Source organism: Xiphophorus couchianus, chromosome 7 (genome assembly GCF_001444195.1).
Source record: "Xiphophorus couchianus chromosome 7, X_couchianus-1.0, whole genome shotgun sequence".
NCBI lineage: Eukaryota > Metazoa > Chordata > Actinopteri > Cyprinodontiformes > Poeciliidae > Xiphophorus > Xiphophorus couchianus.
This window is the reverse complement of record NC_040234.1, coordinates 35701339-35726420: the sequence shown is the minus strand read 5'-3', so window position 1 is coordinate 35726420 and position 25082 is coordinate 35701339. Positions and strand designations below refer to the sequence as shown.

The window sequence follows — 25082 nt, the reverse complement described above, 5'->3', positions numbered from 1 at the left end:
TCTGACGCTTAGTTTCCTCAGATTACACTGTATGAATGTGCCTCTTCTTTCAATTATGACATATTTTGTTTTTTGTTTTTGATCATGTAAATATTGATTTACGTTGTTTATTTTTTTGACATTTGTATTCCTCCTGGCTAAAGTTACATATATTTAAGTTTAGTCTAGGTAGAAGATCAGTGAAGCAGCTTTTCTGAGCTGGTTTTCATTGTTTGTTGTTTCCTGTTTCAGACCCGAAGCTGGTGAAACATCGTTACCTGACATGGCGGAGAGGAAATTAGACGGCTTCAGATGGAGCTGGAAGGTCGCACTCATTCTTCTGTGCAACCTAACAACAGTAAGACAACACAAACATGATCTAGCAATTAGATGTTTTCCTGCTTTATCAACTCCAAAACCAGTTTGGTTTTGTTTGGGATCATTCTCGCCATGACAATGATCAGCTCAGACAGCTCCGTTTTGTCTAGTTCACATGTGTCAAACTCCAGTACTCAAGGGCCGGTGTCCTGCAACTTTTAGATGTGCCTCTGCTGCACCACACCTGAATAGAATAATTAGGTCATTAGTAAGGCTGTGGAGAACTGATCTACACAAGGAGGAGGTAATTAAGCCATTTCCTTCCAGCGTTTCGTACCTGTGGCACATCTAAAAACTGCAGGACAGCGGCCCTTGAGGACTGGAGTTTGACACCCCTGGTCTAGTTTGACCAGAAAAATTAGACCATATGTGGCATATTTACCAAAGTTGGTCTAAGGTTAGCATGAGGGCTATCGCTAGCATGCTGATGGACAATAACGTACTCCATTAATTATACAAAACAACAGTGAGCAAGTAAAAATTGGCTAAAAGTCTAATTCTAGCGATGAAGCTAACATTAGCTTCTGAGGCATCATGTTAGTTAACATAGACTAAAACAACTAACATGATAATATCTGTCATGCTAACATAACTGTATTCATTTGGTTTATGTTAACTTCATCATTCATATCAAAATTAGCTAAATGCTGTAGTAGCTATCAAGCTCATGTTAGCATGTTAGTCTAGCACTAGCATGTTGGCTAACATAGAATAACTATTCAGCATGAAAAATATCAATATATAAACAAAAATTAGCTAACAGACTAATTCTCCAAATTAAGCTAATGTCAGCTGGTATCATGGTTGAATGGGGCACCATGCTAACATATACTAGCACTAACTAGCATATGTATTATGCAAACAAAAGTAACTAACATAGATTAACTCAATTCTGTATGTTAAACTTAGCTTTTGTATTCAAAATGGTTAAATGCCATTGTATCTATCAAGCTAACACTAGTTTGCGGGCTGTTGCTAGCATGCGGGCTATCACTAGCATGTTGACAAACAGAATAACTCCATTCAGTTTGTCAACAGCAGTGTATAAGCAAAAAATAGTTAAAAGGCTAATTCTACCTATTAAGCTAACATTAGCTTATATGCTATTATGCTAACTAACATAAAATAATACTAACAACTTCAAACATGCTCAGAAAATTAAATAACATAGACTGACTCCATTTCAGTTAAATGTAGCTATCATATCAAAATGTGCTTATATACTATTGTAACTATCAAGCTAACGTTAGCATGCAGCTATCATGCAACAGTTCTCCATGTTGGATCTTCACTGGGTTTTTGAACTTTGACATTCCAGCTAAATGTTGTCCAACACACTGAGTGCTGAAGAGTAGGTTCCTGTTACCGACCAGAGAGCGACTTCCATATGCACTCAGCCATCAGTAACTAGTGGCTAACAGAGTTTGGTCCGCTCAGACGCTCTAAACTCTCCAGTTTTGACACTGTGTGGATTATTTGTTTTGCTCATAACCTTGTGTTTTCAGTTCCTGGTGAGGGCCAGCATGGAAGTGAATGAAAGCCAGCAACAGCATCCCAACAACGTCTACCACGACTTTGGGATCACCAGGAACAAGATCGTCACGGCGCAGTTTGAGTGCTACCAGAAGATCATGAAGGACAACACAAACGGCAGACATGGTAGCCTTCAGATTTCCCCTTACCTAGCAACCGAAGCAGAGCTCCAACACGTTTGGTCAGCTGGTTTTACAACTGTACAATGGCTGCTGGAAAAGACAAGAAAAGATTTTAGTTGTTGACTTACCATCCAGAAAACACTTGCTGTATACTCGTTGGTTGTGCAGGAGGCTCTACTAATGCCTTTCAAACATGTACGGTTGTATAATTGTAAACGTTGCGTTGGAAGGGGCATGGCCAGCAGTAGCTTATTTAGATCTAAAGTGACAAGAGGTCCTAAAAAAGCTCAAATTAGGCAGAACTGAGCAGATTAAAATTTTAATTGTGTGCAGAAGATGTAATGAACGTTTTGTGTAGGTCATAGACAAATCCTCACCTGTCATAGAAAGTGTAATAGGTCACCCTTAACGTATCTACTGCTAACATCTTGGAGGTCAAGTCTTGTTGGGTCAGGGCTGCTTTGGCTGCAAAAGGTGATAATTTTATGTCTGATTGGTGGATTGTACTTTAAAATCTCGCCCATTAAAGCATCTCTGTGGTTTTAGAGCCCATGTGTAATCGGACCTGGGATGGATGGCTGTGCTGGGATGACACTCAACCCGGAGTCACGTCGGAGCAGCACTGCCCGGACTATTTCCAGGATTTTGATCCTTCTGGTGAGGAAAACAACAAACACTAAACATTTCTGTCAGTTTCCTTTATCATGTGGTGACAGTGGGAAGTAATCCTTCTCTTTTAACGGGAAAAAACATGTTTTTTAAATGTTTTTTGTCTTTCAGAAATGGTGACAAAGATTTGCACCAACAACGGTCAGTGGTTTGTTCATCCTGACAGCAACCGGACGTGGACCAACTACACGCGCTGCAACGAACACACGAACGAAGGAATGGTGGTACATGACTTTACCAGAAAGGAATGACAAAATGGTGCTGAAAAGGTCACAAATTCAGACAGAGCAACATTATTGTGGCTTGTAGCTCACAATATTTCCATGTTAAAATTTTTTAAAACATGTAAAAAAACATAAAAAACTTTTTAACAAACTGCAAGTACAAAGCAGTGGAAAGCCTGGTCTGTATTAGCAAGGAGCGCTAACGTCAAAAACTGTAATTTAAACTCATTCTGACTGAATTCACATACATGTCATTTCTGTTCCAGTTCAGACCGGCGTTGTTACTCTGACGCCCACTGACTTCAGCGCTCTGAGTATTTTTCCAAACATTTCTTTGACAGAGTATCAGGGAGGTTTGCAGCTGTCCAGGTCTAATCTAACCAGCTGTGGTTTCTCAATGCCATCACTATAGCAACTCGATTATGTCACTATCTTTAGTTGACACTTTGCTAGCTAGCTTTGAGAAAACCCTGCCAGGCCTCCAGTAGGTTCACCAGCCGTGTTTAGTCGCTTTGATCAAACTCAAGTTTGCTTGTGTAGAAAATTCGGTTTGTTTGGTGAGTTGTGAGCGCTAATTGAACTCTGGTCCGATACAAACTTCAGTCTGGGTTCGATTGAAGTGAACTCTTTAGTGGTTTGAATAAATATGTGAAAACCAAGCGGATTGGAGACTGCTCCGAAGGCAGAGGAGGACTACAGCGCAGGGAATGCTGGGTAAATACAACCAAAACAAACGTACTAGCGTAGCGCTAGTGGGAGAAACGGCTCATGGTCTTTAACCAAAGACTAAAGAGAAATCCTCCAACAGCTAAAATCCTACACCACTTTATTTTTTGTTTCTGTTTTGAGAAGAAGGAAGTTGCGCTCAGTGTCTTCAGAGGTTTCTGTGTCGTTTCCTTTGGTGATTCTTGGTGCAGCGCCCCCATAGGCCAGGAGGAGAACAGGTCGGTTTGACTCACAGCAGAGAGAAAGAGAATCACAGCAGCTGGAGATGATGAAGTTTTGGTTCCAATTGAACCGAGTCTATTTGACTATCAGGTATGAAAACGTCCAAAGCTGCTACATGGTGTGTCCTGCAACTGCTGCAGCAAAAAGATTTCACCAAGTAGCAAAAAATCAGTAAATAGGAGCCTCAATAAAAAGAGAAGTGTGCACACACCTCCAAATTGCACCTTGGCTGGTTGGTGGGATGAACAAGGAAGTTTGAATTTATGAAGTTGCACCTCATGGGGAGTTTTTGACCAAATTTGTTTTCTGCTTCTTTCCAGACGGCAATGAATCATTTCTACTTGACCCTTATTGGACATGGACTCTCCCTGGTCTCCCTCTTCATCTCACTGGCTATTTTCTTCCATTTCAAGTAAGTTCCTAACATCAGCCTGCTCCAAGTTTAGGTTTTATTCATCGATTCTTATCTGAGTGGATGAAAACATCTGGCTTTTCTTGCAGAAGTCTGAGTTGCCAGAGGATTACTCTTCACAAGAACCTTTTCTTTTCTTTTGTTCTGAACTCTGTCATCACTATCATTTGGCTAACTGCAGTGGCTAACAACCGGGAGCTGGTGCAAAGAAATCCAGTAAGTTCATTGTTTCTTCAAATCCACCCAGTTTATTTCTGGAGTTTCAGTTTGAACTACTGCAAACAGCTGAAAGACTTTCAGGAACTACACAGACTGCTGTCAAAATCTCCCAAATTAACCCAGTTCACAACGCTAACTGCTGACAGCTCTAAGCATGGTGTCTATGCTAACTCTGCTAACCATGCTAATGTCGTTTAATATGCTAACTGCATCAACCATGTTGGGTTTCCTATTTATACTGAAAATTTATGGTAATTGCTTCAACTACTTACAGTGCTAACTGCATTAATCATGCTAACTGTTCCAGATATGCTAACTATACTAATATTGCTAAGCATCCTAGCTAAACAAACCTAAGTCCTAACTGTGCTGAATATGTTCAATATGCTTTACTCGATTTATGAAACAGTTCTGGAAACAATGAAAACATAAAATGAATCTCTTTAAACTAAAATAAATTTTATATTTGTTTTATCTGGTTAAACCATTAAAACGAGAAACTTTCTCGTTAAAATAAGAATGTTTCTTATTTTTATGTGACATAAAACTAATCTAATTCTCGTTTTAACAAGAAAGTTTCCTGTTAAAACAAGAAACTGAATTTATTTCCAGTCTCTGGCAATTATACTTTTCCATTAAAGATTCACAATTATACTTGTTTTTTCCTTTCTGAGCAGAGGAGCAGCTGATTATTTTCTGTTTTTAACATGTGTGACTTAGTAAAGAAACTGCTGGTATGTTTTTCTGCACCCATCATGTCTGATATTTTTACATTATTGCTTTGTGTTTCTGTAGATGAGCTGTAAAGTGTCCCAGTTTATCCACCTTTACCTGTTTGGCTGTAATTACTTCTGGATGCTGTGTGAGGGGATTTACCTTCACACGCTCATCGTGGTGGCCGTGTTCGCCGAGAAGCAACACCTCATGTGGTATTATCTGCTGGGCTGGGGTAAGTGGGGCAAAAATCCACTAAACCTCACCAGGGCAGCGCGCAGTTCCCAAAAATACCACTCATATAAAAGTAAAAAATGTTTAGTAAAAAGTCCACTGAAGTGCTAAGTAACTGATCAAATTATCAATCATTTAATATTTAAAAATTACATCATCAGACTGTCCAAAATATTAAGTTAAGAGGAAGTTTTGGCATTTTAGGGACTGAAATGACAATAATTCATATAAATAACAAAAATAAAATAAAAAAATCAGGCAAAAGAAAAGTTTCCCAAATCAGTTTCCTTCAATAAAAAACTTGTGAAACGTTAACAGAAACTGCAGGTGTGTCTCTGGTGGATCTTTGTTTTTCATTCAGTGGGTAGAAAATATATAAATTTTACTCAAGTAAGAGTAGAAATACTTCATGATAAAATTACTTCAGTAAAAGTAAAAATAAATCATAGTAAAAATAGTCAAGATTTAATTGCACCATTGATTTAATCAAACTCCAGTCTGTCTGTCTGTTGTGAAAATCCAAATTCATAATTTAACCAAAAAAACAAACAAGACAAAAACTCTGGTCCCAAAAAGACTCGGAATCGGTTCGGTTGAAATGGACTCGGTTAGGATGCATATGAACACCAAGCAGACCAGAGACCGCTCCAAAAGCAGGAAGTGGACTACAGCGCAGGGCATTCTGGGTAATATATTAAATAAGGCGCTGCTCTGTCGCCGTGGCAACTGAGTGTAGCGTAAAGCTGGGCGAGGACAAGCAGAATATAACTGGTTTAAAGTTGTTCTTCACCTTGTTTACCAGTTTATTTTCGCTGTCATTTTTAAATAAATGATCGATTACTGATCAATATAAAACATATATTTGCCTGTTTTTCAGCTTGACAGAAACTGTGTATTAATTTATATACGTCTTTTACACTCATAGCATCGGCCATTTTCTTGGCTCTAGTTTAAGCCGTATTTCATAGAAATCAGGTAAGAAATAAGATCGTTTTAGTGACAGATTCCTGCTCGTCCTGCGGTTCAACATTCTGGTTTTGCGGACATGACTCGGCGACTCGCAGTAATGGCGGCTGCAGAGCGACGCTAGCGTTAGCCGCTGTTGAGAAACGAGATACGGATGCTACCTGTTGCTGGTTGTTTTCTCGTCTCCCCAGGTCCGTTAATGTCGTCTGTAAAAGTGAAACCACAGAGACGACAGTCACTGCTCAACTTCACAACCATCCAGAATTTATTCAAACAATCAAATGTGTAAAATCACATCAACGGCTCATCATAATCATCAGAAACCAAAACCACAGGAAGAAATTAATTACCTTAGAAAAATACAAAAATATGAAGACGCGCCTTCGGAGACAGATCCACCCAGTGATCTGATTGGCTGTTATAGATCAATTATTTGATACCAAGGCGTGTTTCTACTGACTGATGTGTCTAAAGTAGCGTTTGGACTCAAACAGCCGTAATTACGTGTTGCTGTTTGCAGCCAGAGGCCAGACAGCTGGTACCAAGGCCAAGATGAATCCATCCGCTGGCTGATCCTCCCTCCTCTTTCCCAGCATACAAACAATAGATGTGTTCATTTCTTACAGAAACATTTTACTCAAGAAAACGGGACCAAAGTTTATCAGCTATCTGTGTTTCTCATTTCAAACTGCCTCAAACTGGTTCCTGAACCCACAGAGCTCTCCTGACCTCTGACCTCTGACGCAGGACATCAAACAGCAGATTTTGATTATAAAAATTAGCAGGTTTCATATAATATCTTCAAACTCTTATAAAACAGACATGAGCAGTTTCAATACCAAACAATCTTTTACATTCAATATTTTCTGATTAGTTTCTAACTCCTCTGGTTATAATGAACCAAAACATTTTCAAATGAATATATAACTTCTACACTCTTAAGAATGTGATCTAATATAAAAAACTACTGATTTTAATCAAGTTGTGATAATTATATCTAAGAAAAATGTTCTGCTGATTAAGTTATATATTTATTAAACTATGAGTCTAAATCCATGAGGCCGACTCAAAACAGTCAGGATGTTTCAACATGCGCTAAACTTAATCATCATTAAAACGAACATAATTAAACTAATATTTCCAACCCGGCTGACAGGCGATATTCAAACCAGTAAATAATCGATGGAGAAATAATACAACCGCTAAAATCTGACGGTGCTCCATTGTTGTTTGTATTTTGTAGGAAGGAAGTTGCGTTCAGTGTCGTCTGCGGCGGTTCTTGAGTCAGTTTTAATCGTTTGAAGAGAACCGCCGCAGCTGAACATGTTACAAAGTTTGTAATGTTGGTCCATAATTAAACCGTCAGCTGTGAAAAAACCCTACAAGTACATTTTTTCAACAAAAAAAAAGTTTAAGTAAATGTAACTATTAGTTGCAGAATAACAGCAACTGAAGCGTAATTTAATTTTTTAGGCTTTCCTCTGATCCCAGCGTCCATCCACGCCATCGCTCGGAGTTACTACTACAACGATAAGTGAGCCTCAGATATTAAATGTTCTGATGTGTTTTTGTTCCGGACCTTGTTGCCTAAACTTCTCCTCTGTTCGCTCGCTGCAGCTGCTGGATCAGCTCCAAAACGTCGCTGCTCTACATCATCCACGGCCCCATATGTGCAGCTCTGCTGGTGAGATGAAGTCAGCGTGTCGGCTGATCCGCTCCGGGTTTCTATTGCACAATGGTTCTGGTTCTGGTTCTGGCCTCTGCTGTGTTTAGGGGGGTTAATTGTGTTTGTCTTGTGAAATCGATTCATCTGCCCTCCCAGGCTTGTTCTGTTTTGTAAGAATCTATCAGAGCAGCGGGACTTGTTCCAGTTTTTCTCTTTACTCCTTCAGATCTCTGATTTTATTTTTTAACTCTGAAACTTTTTCTGCTTGTCTTTCTGAAAAAAACAACAAGCAGCAAATCTAAACTATGTTGTTATTGTGTAGATCTGGGAATTTGGATGCAGGGAGGAAGTAATCCCATCTAAACCAGGGGTATCCAAAGTGCGGCCCGCGGGCCATTTCTGGTCCCTGGGATGGTTTTGTGAGGCCCAAATTTGGGCCTTTGACACTTTTTATAATATTTTAGGATGAGATTTTCCATGGAAACGTTAAAACTTCTTTAACAGAAGATGTTAAGTACGACACAAAGATTTTTTTTCTCTACTTAGCCTTTTTTAAATCTCCTAATAAGTAATATCACAAACATTTAAAAAAGTTTTTACTCAAAACAAAATCAAACTTGGTCACACCCATTCATTATATTTGGCCAAAAACAGAAAGGTTTGTAGAAGAAAATTTGTATTTTTGTTTCTGGGAATAAGCTAATAATAAAAGTGGAAAACAATAATAAAAGTAAAATATTACATCTTTTATTTATTGTTGTGTAGGTAAAAGAAATAATTCACAATATTTTAAAATATTTATTTAATTGGGGGAAACGATAAAGATTTGGCCCCAGTTAAACTTCGGTGCAGGCGGTTTGGACAATAAAACGAGTTTTTATTGAGCAACTTTTAAAGAGACAGTGTACTTTTTAAAACACTCTGAACTTGTTTCTGTTCTGTCCTTCCGGCTGCAGCGAACACATTTAGGTCAACCCAACCTGAAAACAGAAAGCTAACGAGCAGCAGCCTGAGTATTTCTGTGTTTTGGTTGGTCCTGCAGGTGAACCTGTTCTTTCTGCTGAACATCGTCCGGGTTCTGATCACCAAGCTGAAGGTGACGCACCAGGCCGAGTCCAGTCTGTACATGAAGGCGGTCAGAGCCACGCTCATCCTGGTTCCTCTGCTGGGGATCGAGTTCGTCCTGCTGCCCTACAAACCCGAAGGACGCGTCTCCTCCGAAATATACGACTACATTATGCACATACTGATGCACTACCAGGTGAGACGTTCCGGGTTTCATCTGATTTATTACTAAATAAAACTAAAATAAAAGAGTCATCTCTCTTTCCTGTCCTAAAATAGGATAATTATTATTGTTTCACCAAAATAAAGTGTTGCTTCCTGTCTATTCCTACAAAGGAGAATTAGGACAAAACTAAGAAAAAAAATTAATTGTAACAATAAAAACATCAATATTACGAGAAAAAAAAGAAGACTACAAGAATTAAGTCAAAATAATACGACAAAAAGTCAAGCTATTGAAAATAGTCTAAAAAATATGAGAACATTTCATAATATGTGTGTAAAGTTGTAATGACAGAATAGTCAAAATATGAGAAAAAAGTCGTACGACAAACATTCATGAGAATAAATTTGTAATAATACGAGAAAAAAAGTCAATAAAAATGAGAGAAATCGTACGAGTATAAAGTCATAATATAATATCTCAAAATTAAACGATAATAGTCGTACGGCAAAAAGTTATATTGAAAATAGTCACAATAATACGAGAAAAAGTCATAATATGAAAATAAAAATTCCTATTATGAGAAAAACCTCATAATGATACAAAAATAATAGAAGTAATAATAATAATGTGAGAAGATTTTCGTAGAATAACGTCTTAATATGAGAAAACTGTAGAACAAAAAGATATATTATGAAAATAAACTCATAAAAATGCAAGAAAAAAGTCATAATGATACGATAAAACAATTGAGAATATATGTATGACAAAAATGAACATGAGAAAAAAGTCAGAATGAGGCCAGAATAAATTGTAATATTATGAAGTGGTATTTTTGTATAAAGCCCTGACAAAAAGAAATCAAAGTGAGAAATGTTGAGCATCATGTGACGTTACACTCTATCAGTTTTACAAATTAAAAAATTCTTCACCTGCCAACAAATCAAATTATTATCAGTAGCAGGACGTTGAAACGATTGAGGCTAATTTGAAAACAACTATCAAAGTCTCATTAAAACAACTTTTTTCAGGTAATTTGCTATTTTTTTCTGGTATTTTTGTTTCCCTATTCTGCTAATATTATAACCTTATAATCGTAATTTCAGACCAAAATAAAAGCATCTGTTGGTGTGGTCCTGGCAGCTTCCCCTTTAAGAGGTTTGTTTACGTTGTATCCCAGGGAGGAACAGCAGGAAGGAAGGAGTGAATTATCTGAAAGCAGTTGGATGTTGACGAGGCGTTATCTGATCGCTTCTCCCAGCAGGAAAATATCTCTCTCAATAGGAAGAGCGAATCCCTCCCTCCCAGAATGCATCTGTCTCAAATCCTGATGTTTTCTACTTTCAGCAGCTTGAACTGTTGCCTTACGAAGAGTTTTTCTCATTCCAGGGTCTGCTTGTGGCAACCATCTTCTGCTTCTTCAACGGCGAAGTAAGTACTTAGCAACTCTACCTTTAGCTTCAGCTAATAGGTACTATAGCATATTAACTCAGATCAGAGATCTGACCCAAAACCCAGATGGTCTGGAAGGCTTGGTTTGATTTGGGAACCAAAAGTGCAACATTTTTTACACTTTCAGCTAACCATGTGAAAAATATGTTCCTCTCCTGGCCTGTGGGGGCGCTGCACCAAGAACAGCTGAAGGAAACGACACGAAAACCTTTGAAGACACTCAGGGCAACTTCCTGCTTCACGAGCAACCAGCACCTAGCAACCAGCACCTAGCTAACAGCACATAGCTGTTAGCGATTAGATGACCCTGATTAGCTGCTAGCTTTAATATGAGCAGCAGGTTGTTTGTTTTGAAAAGTAAATAAAATGGAGCAGCATCAGATTTTAGTGGTTGGAGGATTTCTCTTTTGTTTTTGGTAAAGACCACGAGCCGCGGCTAAAGCTAGCAGAAGCTAACATTTTCAATGGAGATAATCAGTGGAAAGACAGTGAAGTAGTTGATTTAATTAGTATCTTGGGTCACATTACCTACCAAGATGGCTGCCAGCTACAAATTTCTGGTGACGTCACGTGAGAACTATGTATTGTTTACTTGTTTACGTTGCCTTTTCCTCTGGTCAGTCATTTAAACAGAATCTCTAGACTGTTTGATTAGAAAAATTGGTTTCTGAATCAATATCAAATCCTTAAACAATGAAAGATTTGCATCTCTAAACGTTAAAATTTCCATAATTTTTCTTTGTTGGTGTTTTCTGAAGAATCAAGACAAATGTGCGTAACTCCTCGCCAGGCTGGATAAACGTGCAGCTTTATTGTTTTCCTAGTTAAAGGATCAATTCTTTCCATATTTTCGACATTGTTTTCTGGCTTTAGTTTTGATTTTTGACATGTTGATAAAAACGTTTAATGAGTAGCCACGAACTCTGCCTCTAAAACGTCTGACCCGTTTTCAGGTCCAGGCGGTTCTGAGGCGACACTGGAACCAGCACCACATCCAGTTCGGCAGCAGCATCGGGAACCACTCGGACGCCCTGCGCTCGGCCTCCTACACGGCCTCCTCCATCATCGAGGTGCAGGGCTGCTACTCCATCGACGGCCACACGGAGCACATGAACGGGAAGAGCTTCCACGACACGGACGTCTCCGTCCTGAAGTCGGACAGCACCTTCGCCTGACGCCCGGCGCCGAGGAGCGGATCCCGACCGGCTACGGAAACGCTCGCTCGTCCGGGCGAGGTGAGCACGGCGCGGCGCCACTCCTCCGTCCTCCGCTCTGTTGACGGGTTCCGATTGGACGCCATCACATTCTAGCCATTCTTAGCGCCTGCTGCTTCATTACTTCGGCGTCTCGTTGTGGACAGAAGCCGTTTGGTTTCACTGTAAGAAAACGCAAACTGTGCCAAATCCAACTCTCCGTTCGTCGTCTCCAAGGACTGGAGATACATAGATCACAATCCAACGAAGCTACGCCATCATCTTGTTTCTACAACAACGTGTTAGGACCGCTACTGATACAAGAAAGGAATACATTTCTGAAAAAAAAAAAAACCTAACATTTTGAGACTAATGTGGAAGATTTTTTGGAAGAAATAAGAAAATTCCCTGAGCTCAAAAAGTTTAAAATTTTCAATTTTACAAGCTCAGAAAATTTCCAGGTTAATCTCAAAATTTGAGATGTTTTCTCTCAACATGTCGACTTTTCAAGCTCAGAAATTTTTATGATTTTCTTAGAAATCTGCTGAAATTAATCTCTACATTTTTGTTTTTCTCTCAAATTTACGACTTTTGTAGCTCAGAGAATTTCCACGATTTCTCTAGAAAATTTCTGAGATTAATCTCAGAGTTTGAGGGGTTTTTTCAGACATGCACTCCTTTATTTTCTATCTTTGTTGGCCCTGATTCGCTTCTCATGATACGACGCAGTATTTATTACGGATTCTGGCTCCATGACCGGGAGTAAAAGTCACATTCCCTTTTCTCGGCTTCGCAGCTCGGACTGAGCGAAGATCGACGCCGTTTCAGGTTGAAGCTTCAGATTGTTGACGTCTGGCTGGAAAAGTGAAATTATGGAAACATTTTCCTCTGTCAAAGTCTAAAGATCTGTAAATTTAATCTCAGGAGTGCAAAACACATAACAATGTCCACAATGTTGAATGAAATGTACAGGCTGAGAGGGAGAAACTAAGTACACCCCTTGATTTAATATCAGAGCCTCTTGTAAACACATGGGTTTTCAAAGCAGGTTCAAAATGTGTTGGTATATAAGCTAATTCATGGTCATTTGGAATTGCGCAACTTTTTTATGGAGTTAAATTGGGGCCAAAAAAATTTGTAAACTTGGGAAAAAAAATTTTTTCAAGTTTTTAACTGGAAAAAGAATATTGAAAAAAAGATTTGAGACTGTACAAAAAAAGTAAAAAACTATGGAACTAAAATAATGCAGATGCTTTCTATGGAGCTAAAATGTGAGGCATAAAGTTTTAATGGGAAATAAAAAATTTTGAAGCTGAAAAATTGTTTTGAAACTGGAAAGAAGATCTAAAACTGAAAACTATTTTTTTTACTGTAAGAAAAGATTTGAGACCAAATAAAGTTAAAAACTATGGAGCTAAAACGGTGCAGACACCTTGTAAACTTTAAGTTTCTCTTCAATGTCACTGTTTCTTCTTGCAGTAACTTTTATTTTTCGTTGATGTGAAATTTGGAATTCAAATTATTTCAAGTTAAAATTAATTGTTCAGTTTCAAATAGCGTTTTATAAAAAATATTTTTCAGTTCTAAATCTTTTTTCTAATTTTTCAGTTATGTTTTTTAGTCTAAGAATTTCAGTTTTAATTTTTTTATTTATTATTTTTCAGTTTCAAACCTTTTTTTTTTCAACTAAAAATAATTTTATGGCTCAAATTTTGCTCCATACATCTTTGAAGACCATTGTGAACAAAAAGACCAAAATTATAAAATGGTGAATGGAATGTAAACGACCAGAAAGCTTCAGCATCTTTTAGAGCAGCAAACATTTTATTGCTTTTTTGCAGCAAATATTTCAGTTTAGGTGTCAAAATGGCCCCAAAATAAATAAAAAACTCAGTAAATGTGCAGAAAACATTTGCTATAGGGCTAACTGTATGTGTCTGCACAGCTTCTTTTGTTAAAAATGTTATTTTAAGGCCAGCATGGATTAATTATTATAGCAGAAATATATAGTTTTTAGTATTTCTCTGAAGACAGAATGAAAACACAGTTTGGAAAAGTTTGATAAAATTACAGATTTAATCACACCAAAGAGAAGAAATATTAAACATGCACAAACTCTATTTTTTAATATTTGTTCCATCTGAGAATAACCATTATTTTAAAGTATATTTTTGATTTATTTAATCTCCTTTAGCTTGTTTTTTTGAGTGTAGATCAGACGTTTTCAGTGTTCGGTTGAAGATGATGAAGATTGCACTTCTCCTCCCTCAACGGCGCGCTTTCCGTTGGACTCCATCGGATCCGTAACGCTGGGAACGTTTCAGCTGCTGTAAATAATTTTGTACATCCAGCGAGTTTTCCAAGTGAACATGCCAGAAAATGCCTGCATGATTTGTCTAGGCCATATTTCTGTAAATCCAGAGGCACGGAGCCGGAGGGCGCTGCCTGTCTCCGCCCGCCGCTCGGACCTATCAACATGGCCGCCGCCTCTCCATTGTGCCTGCTAGAGAGCGTGAAGCTCTCACCTTTCAACAGAGCCGCCGCCGCCGCCGCCGGTTGTTTGTTCATCGAATGTCTCTGCTTCCCGTCTTTGATTCGGCTGTGAGGACTCGCAGATTCACTGCTGGGTTTCAGATGACGAAGCGCCGACGTCACCCAATGCAGATGGAGGGCAGGAAGTAAATGCAGCCCGTTTATTTCTGTTGCTCCAGCATCAAAATGTCTAAAGTCCGTGTCCTGTACGGTTGTTCCAACTGTTCTAACAGAGAGAAAGATAAACGTTATTTTCGTGTTTCGAGGGTAGTTGGTCACAAGGGAGTTCATTTTAAAAAACTTACCAAAAAACAAAAAGTGGATCAACAATCTACAGCTAAAAACAGGTGGTAACGTTGTTAGCAGCTAGCTCAGTGCCGAGTCACGGACAGAGAAGATGATGTTTATTCAGTGGGACTTTAATGCTTAAAAAAAAGGTAAATAAATTAAATATAACCTTCCCAGCCATACAGTCACAGTGAGCTGTGACTGTTCCCCCACATGGTTCATGTCTGACACCAACATGGAGGTTTCTGTAGATCGGGGCGAATGGTTGACCTACACTGGACCTGAATCCAGCCTCCTACAACGTCTCCACATTAACATACAACTCTAGCATGGATTTGGGTTTACAGAAACTAAATAAATTATTTACCGGTAGATCCAAGCTCATAGAAACAACAAGGGTTAGTTTGTTGTTAGCGATAGCATCGTTATCATAGAGTAATCAGTTAAAATAGCACAGCTCACTGTTCACCCGGCAGAACCAAGTCAACAGCCATTTATTGCTTCTTTTGGTCCTAAATGTTTGACCCAACCTGAAACTAAATGATTTTATTCTTCAGGCTTTTGAAAACTTTCTTCTGGCTCGTCGTCGTATATGAACTCTGCAGCTCCAGATAGTTAGTTATGTGGATCGCCTCGACACCGAGGAAGTCCTCAGGATTATTAGAGAAGTCTTTTTTACAGAGTTAATACGGATCATATCCTAAATATACGTGTGATTTTTCGAGATGCCTTGTTTGTTCCAGCCTATTTAGGGCATTAGCTACTCGCTGTGATCCATTTTGCTTTGTTTTGAGCCGGAGAAATCCTCTTCCTGACCTCCATCTGAATTCCAAGGGTCATCCGGGTCACGTGTCTGAAACCCAGCAATAGAAATACTTTGACTCATTAGGAAATGTTTTGTTTTGTTTGTCACAAAAGAAAAGAAAGTACACCCTCATTTAATTCTGCAGTTTTACAGTTAAGGAACCCGACCAGGAACCCTTTAGCAGGTTCTAAAGTTATTTATGTGCTGATGAGCTTCTTTATGGTGACAGTGAAGGGTGCACTTACTTTTTTAAATTCTTGTTTCATGGTATAAAAACAGTCTAGGATCTGTCTTGCATGTGTTTTTTCCCTTTCTTACAAAAACACAAAATCTTACCCAGTATTTTTTGGTCTAATTCAGGGATGTCCAACGTGTGGCGCGTGGGCCGTATGTGGCCCTTTCTACTGATTCTCTGTGACCCCCAACTACAATTCAAAAAATGGCAAAAAATTTGGTTTGTTTTTAATTATTGCAAAATTATGACAAAATCTTAGAATGGAAAACATCTGATGTAACAGAAAGTATCCATCTTTTAATTGCATTAAATTTTCATTACTTTCACATCTTCTGAGTGACATTTACTCAAAAATGAACATTTTCTCATTTAGCTGGGCTGAATACATCAAATGTGATCAAAAAGTGACTCAAATCCTGTTTTTATAACTGAGATTAACATTTTTTCAGTTTTTTCTGCAAACAAGGACCAAACAATATTCTCAACTTTGATGCCTTTCTTTTAAACAGGCAAACATGCAAAATCCTTTTAAATTTTTGTTAGCTACAGCTAATATTGTTAGCTCTAGCTAATGGCATTCGCTCCTGCCAATCGTGTTAACTCCTGCTAATGGTGTTAGCTCCTGTTAATGTTGTTAGCTCTAGCTAACAGTGTTAGCTCCTTCTAATAGTGTTAACTACTGTCAGCACCATTAGCAGGTGTTAATGTTAATGGTGTTAGCATTAACAAGATGGTGCTAATGGTGATGTAACTAACACCTTTAGCTAGATCTAACGGAGTTATGTCTAGCTAACACTGTTAGCGCTCATTAATGTTGTTAGCTCCTGCTAATTGTGAACTAGAAACTAAAAAAACAGGCAAGATTTTGTGTTTTTTCAGTGTCTAAGCTGAAGTTGGCTGTTATTGTGTCTGCTAATGTAAAACCAGAGAGTTGAAGGAGGGTGTACTTTCTTTTCTCCACGACCGTGATCTGTATTTTTATATAAACAGGATCTCTGAGCGCTGACGGTTCTGTTTGAGTTGGAATGTGTTGGTCTCTGTGGTAAACTCATCTGAACTGTGGTGAAGCCAAAGCTTTTGGCAACGTGTTGTAAGTTTTCCTGTATTTATGTGAATCATTTTCATTTGACTCTCCAAAGAGTTCGTGAAGTTCCCAGTGACTCTTCGCTCGTAAACGACGACAAAACCATTGAGGACGACGTCTGTAGTTTGTACTGTATCTAACTCTGATAGTCTCATTGACTCCACACTGCTGTTTGAATGTTTTGTTTTTATTCCTTGGATGTGAAGAACATGCATATATATATATATACATACATATATCTATATTTACATATCAATGTTGCCCTTTTTAATATGTCGGTGAACTAGACAATGTTGCTATCTTGTGTGTATCTGCATACTAAAACAGTATAGTGCAGCACAGCCTTGAGTTTGTTGTTTTTTTTATTGGCATTTCCTGAAAAGACGATGAGCTTCTGGGACCTGGAGCGGCGGCTCAGTCAGGAAGTTTCTTTTAGATGGGAGACGACTTTAAAGAGGCTGCAGACGTTAAATAAACCCAAACGAGTGTTGTGTGATTTACGTTTCCTCAGACAACTCAGAAAAATGATGCTAAATATCTGCAGATGACACAAAGACACAACAAGACAATCATTACACACTGAGGAAGCAAAGCCTAATAAAACACTTTTATTTAACCAAGTGACACACTAGCAACCTGAATAATTTCACTAGCAACCTGAATAATTTCACCTGCTATGCAGATTAGCACATAGCATGTTATGCTAATCCAGATTCTGTCTGCAAAGTTACACCATAAAACATTAACAGCAAAAAAGTTGATTATTTAAACTGGTAAGAGAAAATTAGAGGTTTGTTTTTTTTATCTTAAGCATTAAGTTATAAAATTTCACAGGTTCAAACTAAATAATTAGCAAATGAATTATTTAGTTTAAACCTAAGTGATTATTTGGCATAAGGCTAAATAATTAGTTTTGAGGTAAATATTCAGTTTACAACTTAAATATCTAGCTCCAAACTAAATATTAGGCTCCAAACTAAAACTTCAGTTAGCAAGCTGAAGTTTAAACCTTCATATTGTTAGAAAGCTAAATATTTACCTTTATGCTTAATGAGGTTTGAGTTGAATATTTATTTTGCAAACTAAATATCTAGCTCCAACTAAAAATGTTAGCAGGCTAAATATTTAGATACATATGCCTCAAGCTAAACATTTTTATTTGAAACTGACATTTATAAATGAATGAATGATGTGGTAAAAATACAACTTTGAAAAATTAACCTCCATTTTTTTCTATGACTAAATAACCCAAATTATTGCTGTTAAATTTTGACTGACTTTAGAAACAGATAAGCACAATAAGCTAAATGCTTGACACACAAGGAAACAACCAGCTGGTTGCAAAAACAGAAGGATCTGACAAACATCTGCTGAACTGACAGGCTTTTAAATTGGGGAGGTGATTCCTGCTGCTTGATTCAGCCAGGAAATGTGATGAAATGCAGTTAATCCATGTTTGAGTTTTTTTGTTAGTGTATATTTTTTCCTTCAATACAAGAAATAATCATCTGTTTTATGAATTTACCCTGGATATCTTTGTCTGATTTTAAACACAAAAATCACTTTTCTGTGCATGTTTGTTGCCAAACTGCCCGTAAATCTGCAGCTGCTGCTGCTGCTGCTGCTGCTGCTGCTGCTGCTGACTGCGACGTCGTTGTTGTTGTGAGCGTCTGCAGAGCAGCGGGCGTCGAGTTGAGCCGAGCTGCTGCAACCGGAAACAGAGCCGACTGCGTTTATTAGGAAGAACAAACGGGATCTTCTGTGGTGAGTCACTGAGGAAAAGCTCATTGCAAAACACCAAATCAACAGAAAAAACCCAGTGTTCTCACATATTTTAGAAATGGCTTAGTCAAAGTAAATCCAACTCAGAATCTCTTTATGTATCACTTCTTTGTTGATAAATGTTGAAAAACGTGAATTTTCCTTCAACATTTAAGCACCGATTTGTGCCGCTCTGTCCTGTCCTGAAGTTTGTGTTTAAGTTTAAAGGTTTTTATTGCTTTATTAAGACAATGTGTGTTTTTATTTTAGTTTTTAAGTTTTTTCAGGAAACATTTTTGAAGTTCAACCTGAAGAAATATTGTCAAAAATGAACTTTGAGTAAAGTGAGAGTCAGAACAGATTGTCATTTTGAGTCACTTTTGAAATCAAGCAGTAACTAAAGTAACTAAATTACTTTTTGAAGGATGAATCAGTAATCTGTAGTCAGATTACTTATGGCGAGACGATACTGACAGCACAACACTGCTCCACATAACCCCACTTTACTCTGTAATTTGACCCAATAGATGTTTAATTAACTCTTTGTATAACTAAATGTTCACTTATACAAAGAGTTAATTTATTTTAGCGCAAGTCAGAGGCTTCTTCAGGGCCGCTGTGATACTGACGGCTACAGGAAATCCAACAGCCATCTGCATCTAGAGCAACTCTTTAAAGAACCTTAAATAATGAGTTTCTGCAACATTTAACTTCCCGTTTGGGATCAATAAAGCGATTTAGAATTGAATTAAAGGTGAATTAAAGCATTCGGCTGCATTTAGTTTATTTAGTCAGAAGGAATAATCAACAGTAAAGCTGCTACTTTTAGTTTCTGAGCCGTTTCTCCCAACAGGAATGCGTTCATAATGTCATTAGAGAACTAATGAGTTCAGGAGTTCATCAACACGCTGTGAGGAGTGGAGACAAAAAATGAAAGTTTCTTTTCTCTGCAGCCGTTTCCTCGTGTCTGACAGAAAAAATTATGCAGCCAAAAAACATTTTCAGATTTTCTGGAAAACACCAAGGATTTTTTTAGTTTGAAAAGTTGAATATTGGCAAGAAAAATCAGAAATTTTGAGATTAATCCACTTTTGAAATTTGAGTTTCAAAAGGGAATTTTTTTTTTTACTTTTGAAACTCTTAATCTCAAATTTTGTTGTGCAAATTTTCAGCTTTTCAAACTAAGAAATTTCCTAGTTTTTTGTTTTTTTTTCAACTTTTGAAGCTAGTAAATTTGCAAGTTTTTACTAGAAAGTCTCTGATAGTGAAATCAACATTTCAGTTTTTTACTAGCAATTTTTTTTACTTTTGTAGCTCAGAAATTAAAAATAAACTTTCTAGAGAATTCTTCAGCTTAATCTCAACATTTCTGAAAATGTTCTCACACATTTCTTGAGCTCAGAAGTTTTCTTGTCTTTTTTCTAGAAAATTCTAGATTTTTTTAGTGTAAATTGACTCTTTGTTTCAGCGGTCCTGATACGCTGCTGTAGTCTCCCTCTTTCAGTCTTCGTTATTCCTGCTCTCCCTTCATGATCCAGAGGATTTGGAAACTAAATTGTTTCAGTTTCCAGATTTTCTGTCAGATTAAAATGCTACAGTCCCGTCAGAGGAGGAATTATTCTGGGATGAATAATTTCCAGTCAGAGAAAACGGTCTCCTCCTTAAATATGAAACTATTTGCTTCATATTTAACAATAAAGCAACAAGTTTTCATTATATCTGTTAAGTTTATGTGCATTTTATGAGAAAAGAAAACATTTTAGTGAGAGAAAAGCTTCTGGGTATAAACCTGACGTGACCAGATCCGTCTCAGTCTTTCTTTTAAATATTCGTATTTGTTTCAAAGTTCTGCTGCTGATCATAATTTGATGATGATGTGTTAAAAGATGAAATATTTTCTTGTCTTTAAAACTTACACCAAAGTATAACTTCACCAGATCCCCAACATTCCTTATTTTATTTTATTTTTTTGTGTAAGAATTAAAAAATTACAAATTTATTCAGTTAATTTTACGAATTTATCTTCAGGTGACTTTTTTCTAGTACTTTCACAACTTTATTCTTTTAATATTACAACTTTGTTATACAAGGTTTTTTCTCGTGTTATGACTTTATTGTATTATTACACCTTTATTTTGCTAATATCACTTTTTCTTGAATTATTGCAACTTTATTTTACATATTATTGTGCCTATTCTCATATTCTGACTGTTGTTTGACTTTATTGTTGGGTTATTTTCATTTTATTCTAGTAACACTGCAAATTCTTTCTCGTATTATTACGACTTCATTGTTTTACGACTTTATTCTCCTAATTATTATTTTTATTCTTATCCTGGGTCTATCCACACCATCTGAGTACCATCTAAAACAGTAACTGCTTTATTTATTTATACCCCAGCCCTCTGTTTTCACCCCCACTCCAGCCTTTATACCTCCGCTCTGCTCTGACAGGTGCAGATATCTGAGAATCTGTTGCCTCTGTTGGACTCTGTCCAAGTCTTCAGATTCCTGGGAAACACCAGGAGGGATTTACTGTGACATTTTACCCCAACATGTTTCTCCAGAGTCACTGAGGATTAAATACAAACAGTTCAGGTTACTTTAATTAATGCAGCCGTTTCTCTTACATTAGAGCCTCGCTTCTGCAGACAGGAGTCGGTTAGCATGAAGCTAACAGTTTGTCCTGACAGGATGTGGAAACGTTGCTGAGGAGAAAAGAGACTAACATGAAAACCATCAGGTGGGAAAACAGCAAAAACACAAAATCTTACCAAATATTTGTGTCCATCTTCTAGTGCAAATATCTTTTAGTCCATTTGAAATAAGACAAAGCTAACAGTAATGTTAGAGGTTTTTAAAGTCAATATTTTTTGAATAAGTTTAAAAGATTGTTTTACTTATAAAATGAGAAAAATGTAAAATAATCCGCCAATAACGATTTAAAACGAGCTTCTACATCTTGCTGAAGTTAGTTTGTCTTATTTAAAGTGCACTAAGATATTTTCACTAAAAGCTAGACCAAATTTATTGGTAAGATTTTGTGTTTTTGTGTCTGAAAAAAGTTCTGATCCAAAGTGAGTTAATTGATCAAATCTGAAGCTAAACGTTTCCTTCCGGCTCTGGGACGCCATTTTGTTTCCTAACAGGTAAAATCCTCCGTCAGCAGCTTTCTGCCTCACTCATTCGGTCTAAATTCAGCCTGCAGCTCTTCGCCCTGAAGGCCGTTTGGCGGCTCGGGTTGAGGACAGAGGAGACCGAGGCTGTCGCTGTCTGTCTCTGTCCTCTAGCGACACAGCGTCAGCCGTCAATAGTTTGCATGTTTAAGGTTTCTGCGCTGCAGACAGCAGTGCCGCTAAACACGCTGCAGCTCTGCAGGCTGCGTATCCATGGCAACGTAAACAGCACCGCTGCGACAGCCGGACTTCCTTTACCCTTGGATTTGACACCAGCGGTTCAGGGATTTAGCTCCGTGCTAAATCTGTCAGTGACGCTGGATGAGTCCCAACATTCAGCTGGAGCCGGTCCCACTGGATCTCACAACAAGCTTCAGTCTCAACGATGAAACAGAACGATCCTATGGAAGCTCAGAGGGGACATTTTCAGCATGGCTTTCTCCAGATGGTGAGTTAAATTCTGCAAACTTTCTGAGGTGTATGCAAAAATGTCATCGGCGCTGCTGTTCATTTCTACCTTGTTTTATTAAAATATTGTATGTTTACTTTATTACTGAGCAAGTAAACATAAAAATTCAGAATGAAATAATTTTTTATTTTAAATTTTTTAAAAAACGTTCAACTTCTTCAACTTCATCTAATATATTAAATTAGGGACATTTCTTTGCAAAACCGTTCAACAAGAAATTTTTAATTTTAAGAGTTCAAGTCTTAAAATTGAAAGAATTTTAAGACTTTTAGCTAGCTTGAATTTTGACAATTCAAACTAGCTAACAACATCTAAAATAAAAACTTCTCATGAAGATTTTCTCATTTTACTGTGACGGTTTGTTGCTGCTGCCATATGAAGACCCAGCATGGTTTTCCGGTCCGGTCCGGTCCGTCACTCAGCTGCTCAGACTGGAATGTTTATGGATCCAGCCGCTTCCTCCCGGCTCCGGTACCGGACAGACGAGGCGTCCAGGACGTCTCCCATCAAGACGAGCCTCAGCCACACAGTGAAAGGTTCGTCTGAGCCGCTGACTGGACCCAGAGTCTTCCTGCGATTGTGCAGAAACTCTGCGCTTAAAGAGAAAACATAGAAAACAGGAAAAACGTTAAAATAAACAACCTGAAACCATGATGCTCCAGAAACTCATCACAGAACTTTTCAAGAGTTTAAGAAGTTAAAATTTACTAGAAAAAAATAGTCTGATTTTTTTTTTTTTTACTAACCTCAGAAAATTTCTAGAAAAAACATGGAAATTTCTGAGTTTCAAAAGTTTAAAAATTTGGACTTTTCCATATATTATTTTAGAAATTTTCTGGGATTAATCCCAAAATAATTTCAAGCAGTTATTTTACTTTTGGAGCTCAGAAATGTCATCATTTTTTCTAGAAAAGAATTTTGGTGCAAATTTATTCTGTAGAAACAGACTTTCGGTTTGGTAATTTCTTTCCCTTTTACTAAATTACAATCAACTGCAAATACCTAGAATTTTACAAAATATTCCCTTTTTAAGCGTCTCCAGTAAATTATCATGTGAGATTAAAGAGTAAAATCACTGCTATTGTGTATTTTAACAGGAAGCAAACAGAAACGTGCAGCCTGCTGAAGGTTGAATCCTCAGGAAACAGATCCTGAGGTCGAACAGATAAACATCCTGTCCGCTGTTGGAGTCCGGCTCCGGGGAAAATGACTGATGGTCTGAATTATCCCATTAAAGGCGAAAACAATGAACCCAAAAGCAGCTTTTCCAAATATTCCTAATTCCATATTGAAATCAAAAACTTGACTTTGACTCAAAAGAAAATTTCAGTTTGATGTGAAAAATCAAATCAATTGAATTTATTTTTTAAGCTCCTCCAAAACAACAACCATTAGTTTGGTTAACATAAGTACATTTTTAGCTAGCAGCTCCCACTGCCAGGGTTTCTCCATGTGATGCCAAATATTTTGAAAAGTTGATATTTGGTTTTTCTACTGATGCTGTTTGGCCCAAATCTGAAAATCTGTTCTGAAAAATGATCAGCAAACAGTTTCTAATGTTGGTTAACAGAGTTTTACGTTTTTCAAAGGGAAGTTTAACTGAATATCATCTACATAAAAAGAGATGTCCTAGTCAAAGCAGGGAGAGTGAAAAAAAGCAGAGGTCCAATAAAACTGCCCTGTGGTACACCCCAATAACGAAGAGGATTTAAATGTGTTTTTGGCTCGCGTTCAGACGGAGTTTAATCAAATTAATTTAGAAAATGTGATTACATTGCTTTGCAGAAATGTTCACCGTGTTTAATTTGTAATATTTTGTCATGTTAGAAACACAAATTCAGTATTTTGGGTATTTTACTGGGATTTTCTGTAATCTTACAACAAAATGCTAGTGAAGAATTAAAGTGAAGTGGAAGGAAAATGATGCATGGTAAATAATGTCATGAGGAAAAGTATCTAAGCTGTAGAAATAACGAACATCAGTCAGAAAAGGTGGTCTTAATGTCCTCAGACTTTATTTTGTCCCTTTTCTGATTATTATCGCTATTCGTCACTAAGGTGCACAGATTGTCCTCAGCTTGTTGCAGCAGCAGTAATCTTCTTCGCGTTTCATCCCTCAGATAAGACGTCTGTGTAAACAGTCAGAGGTTGTTTACTGAAATCCTCGGCCCTCTTTCGCCCTTCGCTCATACTTGAACATAATTAAGGAAACGATATTGAATTCAGCTCCGCTTCGGTGTGGGAGTGCCGCCGGGCTTCTGCGTCAGACAGCAGGAAGGGAAAGGGAACGTTTTATTGCTGCGTTTAAACCTCAAATGAGAAAAAAGAAAACTCAAGCATCAATTTATATTCATGCACTGAGCAACAAGGACGAGACACACACCGAGCGGAGGAGGCGATTCAAGATGTTCAGACCAAATGCAAAACAGAAAAACAACTGACTAAATAATTGAACCAAACTCAATGAAAAATACTTAATTCATCCAAAATTAAGATAAATGTTGAAGTATCTTCAGATCCATTGTTGTTGGTGGTGATGCTGTACATAAGAAGGAGCTCCAGTAGCAGTCAGTCTCGCAACTAATCTGGAGAGGCCTCTGACTGAAGACTGTTGTTGTATAACAGCCTCAGGCTAACATGCTAGCAAGTCATTTTCCAGGCAGAAGAGACGTTATTCAACAATTTGTTTTTGCAATTTAAATGTATTAGTGCGTACGGTTAGAGAGATGCTGGAGTAGGGGAGAAGATCCTCGTTCATCATGAGGGACGCCAGGGTCCTTCTCTCTTCCATGAAG

At 37.7% G+C, this 25082-nt stretch overlaps 1 protein-coding gene and 1 long non-coding RNA gene across 3 annotated transcripts in view; both read left to right on the top strand.

Moving 5' to 3' along the window:
- The window catches only part of calcrla (calcitonin receptor-like a), a 30210-nt gene extending 12988 nt beyond the window's left edge, over window positions 1-17222 (top strand). For both annotated transcript variants that reach the window (XM_028024476.1, XM_028024477.1), the window contains exons 2-13: window positions 232-337; window positions 1863-2016; window positions 2559-2669; window positions 2793-2905; window positions 4174-4265; window positions 4355-4481; window positions 5280-5433; window positions 7872-7932; window positions 8016-8082; window positions 9107-9325; window positions 10682-10723; window positions 11698-17222. In XM_028024476.1, the coding sequence (XP_027880277.1) occupies window positions 263-337; window positions 1863-2016; window positions 2559-2669; window positions 2793-2905; window positions 4174-4265; window positions 4355-4481; window positions 5280-5433; window positions 7872-7932; window positions 8016-8082; window positions 9107-9325; window positions 10682-10723; window positions 11698-11919 (1437 nt within the window). In that variant the 5' untranslated portion in view covers window positions 232-262 and the 3' untranslated portion in view covers window positions 11920-17222. The remainder of the gene's footprint in view (window positions 1-231; window positions 338-1862; window positions 2017-2558; window positions 2670-2792; window positions 2906-4173; window positions 4266-4354; window positions 4482-5279; window positions 5434-7871; window positions 7933-8015; window positions 8083-9106; window positions 9326-10681; window positions 10724-11697) is intronic.
- Window positions 17223-21664: 4442 nt separating this feature from the next.
- Window positions 21665-22941, top strand: LOC114148961 (uncharacterized). Its single transcript, XR_003596393.1, has 2 exons — window positions 21665-22266; window positions 22669-22941. It is a non-coding gene; the product is annotated as an uncharacterized LOC114148961 (long non-coding RNA).
- The last annotated feature ends 2141 nt before the right edge of the window (window positions 22942-25082 follow it).